At 37.9% G+C, this 7,420-nt stretch overlaps 1 protein-coding gene across 1 annotated transcript in view; it reads right to left on the bottom strand.

Moving 5' to 3' along the window:
* Positions 1-5,448: 5,448 nt before the first annotated feature.
* RASGRP2 (RAS guanyl releasing protein 2) overlaps positions 5,449-7,420 on the bottom strand; it is a gene marked incomplete in the record, with an annotated part of 62,291 nt that continues 60,319 nt past the window's right edge. The window contains 1 exon segment of the mRNA XM_072422966.1: positions 5,449-5,705. Within this exon segment, the coding sequence (XP_072279067.1) occupies positions 5,464-5,705 (242 nt within the window).

The raw sequence follows: 7,420 nt of genomic DNA, 5'->3' as shown, positions 1-7,420 counted from the left end.
CTCCGCCTGTGTCACTGTCGGTATCTGTCTGTCATTTGCAAACCTATTTATTGTACAGACACATGGAATCCAAAGAGGCAAAGAAGGAGAGAAGGGTTTTTTGGCAAATCACTAAATATATTATGTTTGACATATACAAAAAACACACAGAAGGATATTGTATTTTAACAACCTAGACCATGAGCCCTCATTGCTTCATGGGTCTTGGAACAGTGTATATCTAAATAGAGTTTATACATCAGCACTAGATACAAATATCCATAATCCGTAAAATCGGCCAATACCGATTTTACAGATTGTGGTCATACAAAGTTTAAACAGAGCAGTGGTCTCAAACCCTGCGTTTTGCCCTTAGGCTTCCTTAGGGGAATTGTAGAGACTGTCCGACAGAACTGGATGTTAAGAAAAATTACTTATAAGTAGCATAGTAGTACTTAATATAGGTTATTTTTCAATCACAGTTATTTAACATCATTTAAACACATAATTCCTTAACATAAACAGCTGTGTAATATGCTGGCACTATAAAAACACTGTGTATTATTAACAATGATAATACCAATATTGTGCTTTATTACCAGCTGTACTACAGTTAGAGGAATGTATACAGACCCCATTGTCTCAGAAAAGCCCCCCTACAAGACATTCAAGGTGTATCAAGATCCAGATGGGGACAGATATGTTGATATGAATTTTGTGAATGACAGCACTCCTCAGACCCTATAGAGGAATTAACAACCTAGAAAAGAGGTGCTCTCCATCCAGGATGGGGACATAGCATTGTGAGTCCCTTGCATCATAAAAAGGAGGGTGTAAGGCTCTGGTCCAGCAACAGTTCTCGCCAGACACCAGTCCCCAAATCTACGCTGCACTTTTGCCTATAGCAAGCCCCCTTCCAGCATCGGGAGGATAGTTGCACCATCCCAGCACACAGCTGCCCTCGGGACTTTTGTGCATAAGGGATGATGTCTGGTGAATGACTGACAGAGGGCTAGGAGCCCACAGATAATGCAGTACCAAGATTCCAGCAGAGACAAGTCCAGAATACACAGCCAGGTCATTCACAGGTAACCAGTCCACCAGACAAGGTATGCAAGTGCAATACAAATGCAGAGTTGGGGTCACAGACAAAAGGTCAGTGGAGGCAGCATACACTCATATGGTCAGAAAACGAAATCACACAGCAGCACCAAGTCAGCTTAGCCCAACGCTACAACAGCCACTGGGGATTGTGGGCAGGAAGACTATAAAGCCCTGGCAGCCCATGACAGCACAGGATAGAGTCCCCCTAAAATCCTCAATAAAATACATCTCAGGTCGGACGGCTAAACAGAAGTCGGGGCTGCTGGTATTTCTTTGTTCACCTTGCTGCAAGTGATACCATTGAACAGAATAAACAGTGTTTGCAATGGCACACAGCACGGGATCTCTGGACAGATAAGCATCTCCTAATAGGGGGAAAGATAGAGTGTGACCTTCAAATAGGGTCAAGAGAGGGTATGAGAAACATTTAGTGGGTCAGTATATAAATTATAAAATATATGCTTACAATGACAACTATGATTATTTAAAGAATATTTACTGCTTTGTTTGATTGTTTGCAAAGAGCAGCGCCTGCAACAGAAACAGTCGGTGAGATGACCCTGAAAGCTTAACACAGGATGGCCTTGAAAGCTGATAGGAGACCCTTGCCCATAAAACCAGCTTGAACAAGAATCCAAGATGGTGGACAGTTGTTTTCGTGCCAAAAATGTTAGGGTAGCTGGCGGCGGGCAAGGCGAAGTCAGGTAACAGGCCGAGGTCAGAACAGGCAGCGAACAAAACAGAGTCAGGTAACAGGCCAAGGTCAAACACAGAGAATCAAAAACAAACAACTAGCTGCCAGAGAGACAGGAAGTGCACGGAGGATCCAGCAATGTAAAACTGAAATTGGAAAGGTTTAAAAAGACCCAAGAGCCTATGGCAGGACAGGACTGAACAATCAGTAGATTAGCTGTAGCATCTACTCAAAAATCCCCTTCAGCTGTGCACAGCCTTAGTTTCTGTGCAGGGGATGCTGGGAATGGTGAATATTTCACAGCTACAGGGATGCAGGTGATGCAGTAAATTTTTGGGGACAATCCCATTTTCAGGGGCTTCGCAATTTCTTCAGAAACATTTTTTACTGGTCACCCTAATCCCATATTCAGAGGATTTGCAATTAACTTAAAAACAGCCAAATAAATTTGGAACACAACAAAAATGTTATCAAAAATGCTGAGGAAAATGAACATCTACCATTTCAATAGGAAAAGGAAAATGTTCATTTTTGCCTATGGGTCTATTAAAAGCATTTTTTTTTGGTTTATCACTACTTCACTCAGTAAGTAGTTCACTCACTCTAGTTTTACCTCTGATGAGCTAGGTTGTAGAAGAGGCCCTCAGCGTCCCCCCTATAATGTAGGACTTCTGACCTTCTTATTGGTGGCCTTTCAACTACCTATTCTATCACTCACTTCTAACTTTATTACGGTTATATAAGACCAGACACTCTGAAGGAGTTCAAGGGGATTAGACACTATTTGTTTTACACCTGTAATGTGATTTTAACATCTGTATCCTCACATTTTGGTGCCTTCAATCATCTAATTTGAAATTGTACCACTTATGCATACTTCCTGACACCAAGAACAAAATGATGTAATTAGAACAGGGTAGTTCAACAGATTACACACCTTCTAGTCTTAGACAATTGACATCTGCCATGTCACATTCCATGGTGACTGGGTTAAGGTGTTTCTGCTATTTGAATTTAAATACTGGGTATATTTTATTGATAGACCTTTTAAAGTGGGTTGAAAAGTTGTAAAACTCTTCAACATTACAAGAACAAGTCCAGTTGAAAATAACCAACCACAACTAAATATACCAGAAAGGTAGTTTTTTGTTGTTTTTTCCCCCTTCAGATTGTACAGGAACGCCGGAATAAGTTCTGGATGGGTGGTATATTACCCAATTTTTTTGGCTTCCAGCTCCCTTGGACAGATAAACAGGCACCAAAATTGCACAAAAAACTAGCACATGCCCCAGAAACATTGGCCCTGATTTATTAAAACTCTCCAAGGCTGGAGAGGATACACTTTCCTTAGCGAAGCTAGGTGATCCAGCAAACCTGGTGGTCATTATTTCTCACACATGGGCCATAGGGCCTATTTCTACTTTCTTTCGTTTTACTCCTTCACAACTATAAATACATTAATTGTATTGTATTATGATTGTAAATTTGATGGAAAATGTACAGGATACATCTCATGTTTTTAATGTTTAAAGAAATTATGTTTTTATTGAATTGTAGTTGAATTTGTTTAGATACTTAGATTTGTTTGGAAGGTGCCTTTAAATTTATGTAAAAAAATGAACTGTATATATGCTTTATACCTATGCACTGCAGTTTATCATGAATGTAAACTATATAGGCCTATTCATACCTATACCTATTTGGAAGAATCCTTGAGTCAATGCTCACAGAGTCTTGTGAATGAGGCAGGGCAGTGGACTCACTGGGTTACATGTTACATCACGTTGAAAAAAGACATTTATCAGTCCATTTATCACAAGGGAAAACTAGCAACTAGCAAATCTGCATATACCAGAGTGCAAAAGCACTTCTCATAAATCATGGTTTAGTTTACTGTAACTGGGGAAAAAAATCTTTCCTGACTCTCATGTCAGATTGTAAAATACAGAGTTGTCTCCTCTTTTCCTAACACTTTTTAAGGTTTCTTAAGGAAGGTAGAGATGGAGAAATGTAACTGTTACAAATAAAATATTGCATAAAATAGGTCAAATCTTTACAAGGTCAATTAACCTATTATTATGACATGTATCATCAAAAAGTTATTTAAGAAACTATATTATTGTGCTACATAAATCTTAAATATCTACTCAGTTATGTAGTACCAGGTATTGCCCCATACATGTACATCATGATCACCAAAATCATAAAATATAATCCATTAGTGGTAATTCAAATAAGGTCAGAAAGTAAGAATGTATTGCAATATAATGGTCCCAAGATGATTTGAATATAAAGAGTAAAATCTAAACAAAAATTGGGGGTCACATACTTGAATACATACTTGTTGTATTCATACACTGACATAAGAAAATAGTTTACTATTTATTATTTTTACCTATTTAACTTTTACAGGGAGTCCCCATTTACATCAAATACCCCTGCTACATTGGAGTTCTCTGTCCACATCAGAGCACCCCTTTACATTCCACCTATATCAGAATCCTACATTTAGATCAGAAGCTTCCCCTCACCCTCAGATTTCTTGGACCCTGATTAGTTCTTCTGGTCTATCAAAACATCTGGAACTGCCACTGGTAGTAATCTAGAGGGCTGCAAACAAATCCTTTAATTGCTTTAACTTTTAAGGAAAATTACTACAAATTGAATGTGGCCGTACTATGTCTCTCTTAAAACTGTTACAAGGTTCAAGGCTGTCTAAATAAAAAATCTCTTTGATTTAATTCATCCCATTGGCAATATATATAATCTCTGCTATAATATCAGAGGCTTTTAACACTTATAGATTGCAACCTCTTGACTTCGCTCTGCTATCTCTATCATTTCCTGTAGCTCCCAAAAACACACCTTACACATTCTTTCCACAATAAGACATTCCCTTGCTCAGAAATAGAGATCAGATTCCCCACCATCCATGGACACTTTTTATAGTTCTATTTGGAGCTCAGGAGATGTTGGGACCTCACTGCCTGAATTCACAATATTACTGCCTTATTTATCATACTTTGTCAGTCTTGGGATAGATAGTAGAATTCTAGGTCCCCTGGTCTACAAAATATTTATGCTAGCCATAGCCATTCATCCATAAATTGTTTTTTATGTTTCAGTATAACTTCCCAATACTTAAATTTTAGGCAAAAAGCTAACTTTAGGTAATGGATCCTAATTTTCACTTTTCCCTAATATCAAGACAATTTATACTTTGGTTGATCTTATGAAATTCCTTGTTGTTGTTTTACTAAACTCCTTTCACATCGGAGAATATAAAACCTTTACCCACACTTCAATAGTTGACACCTATGAAAGAGTAATGCCAACATACTTTCGGTCAGACCTAGGAAACAATGTGCATCTCAATTCCTACAACAAAAGTTTGAGGGACATCTTGTGCGTTTAGGGCTCTCCACACTTTGGAATCTACCATAAGTATAGTGACCTCAGTTCCTGCAGTGTGGAAGCCAAGAATAACAAACATAGTCCTTTTATTCCCACATGTGTTTTTTTTTAATTCATTCTGCAATTTATAGTGGTGGATGCTAAGTGGATCCTGGTTGTCAGTGCAATGCCCACTTCAACTGATATTCAGGTAAATTGATTTGGAAACACTAATGTTACATTAGCAATATGAAGACCTAAGTGTCAAAAAATAGTCTGTGTCCTTTTTTGTGTTAATCAACTTTTAACTTTGTGACCTTTGTAATTTGTATACTAGGATACAAATGACAACTTTTAAATTTGTATATTGAAATACCTGCTGGCAACGATGATCTCTTAAAGGATCTTGGCAATGTGAATGAAAAATGACGTAGTTGTTGTGAACTTTCTCGCTGATCACTGACACTTTTGGACCTTTTCTTGCATTCCACTGAGATTCGATCTTTGCAGTGCTTGTGACAAGTAACACTACATGCTGTAGAACAAAATTGTTTTTTAGTTGAAAGTTTTGCATATCAGGACATTATCTGGTTCTTAGCAGCTCTTAAATATAGGTTATTAACAACAACACATGACCTATTAATCTGTGTACCAAAATTAATAAATATTTGTGCTAACAACATATGACCGTTTGATGGAAACCAAGCACAGCAAATCAGCACAAACAAATCATAATTATTGTCAAACTCAGTTGTAGAAGGGTTATGGAAAAAAAAGAGATTTCTCTAAAATAGGCCTTCAAAGTTTTTTTAAAGTTGAATATACCGGAAAAAAGGCTGATACAAGTGTTATGATATATATGATATACAAGTGTTATGATAAAAGTGTTTTCCACTAGCAACGTATACCCCTGGAAACCATTGTTTACCTATCTCCTGCCAGGCACTAGTGTTCCTTCCCAGCTTTACACAATTGTTCTCCCCCGGAGACTGGAACCTATTTTTTTTCTCATCCTTGCTGGGCTTTATAGTTTCCCCAGCTGAGCTCTTTTCCACCCCCATTAGGCTCTATTTTACTTCTCCTACAGCATAGAGAGGTTTAAAGCTGATAGCAAACATGGGGACTTATAAGGATTCTTACAAAGGGGTAGTTAATAACTTATGATTTACATGGGGTGAAAACATAGTCACATGAAAAATGAAAAAAGGAAAATTGTGGATTTTTTCAACATTCATATTAACATTCAATATTTAGGCATTATATCCTCTTTCAAACAGTTGCTACAGTATGTACACCTAAAACATAAAACATAGTCACATGAAAAAGGAAAAAAGTAATATTGTGGACTTTTTCAACATTCAATTTAACATTCAATATTTAGGCATTAGATCCTCTTTCAAACAGTTGCTACAGTATGTACACCTAAAAAAAATACACCTTTGGTTTCAGGTCTCTTTAGATCATTATTACTTTTAAAGGTCCCTTTCGAAATCTCAGGACTGAAGGTAAATCGAAGCAAATCTTTGGCTCTCAACATCGTGCTTCCACACTTGTTGGTATCTCAGCTTTGGGAGAATTTTGATTTTGACTGGAGCTCTAAGTCTAGACCATACTTGGGCATACAAATGACGCCATCATTCCAGTCCTTGTATCAAGCGAATTATCCCCTCATATTTTGTACAATTGGTAACGACCCAAATAGGTGGAGTTCTTCTCCACCTTCTTAGTTTGGAAGAATAGCAACAGTTAAAATGAATAATTTACTTAGATTACTATATTTGTTCCGGACACTTCCTATATCATTCCACAAACTGGTGTTTTACAATATTCAAAATAAATTGTTAAAGTTAATTTGGGGTAGCATAGAATAAATAAGACAACCCTATACACTCACAAGGCAATGGGTGGATTAGTTGTACCCAATATTTCCCTTTACCACAATGCGGCACAAATTGCTGCACTTGAGCAGAGCACTTTACCTAATCCCAGGCCGCAATGGATTAGGTTTGAAGCTCTGTCATGTTCATCCATCCCAATTGAGGCTCTTATGTGGGTACCAGCAGCTAAACAGCCAGCAATCCTGTGCCTGTCCCTCTCCTATGCTTTGGCGGCGTGGGATGATCAGAAGAGAAATCATGACCTACACTCTCCACACTCCCCACAAACACCCCTTTGGAACAACCCGGAGTTTCCTCCTGGTTGTGATCCACACCTATTGTTATGGTGGCGTAATAAAAATTTTTCATGCAT

The sequence above is a fragment of the Pyxicephalus adspersus genome, chromosome 9 (assembly GCF_032062135.1).
Source record: "Pyxicephalus adspersus chromosome 9, UCB_Pads_2.0, whole genome shotgun sequence".
NCBI classification, from domain to species: Eukaryota; Metazoa; Chordata; class Amphibia; order Anura; family Pyxicephalidae; genus Pyxicephalus; species Pyxicephalus adspersus.
This window is presented reverse-complemented; position numbering and strand designations above follow the sequence as displayed.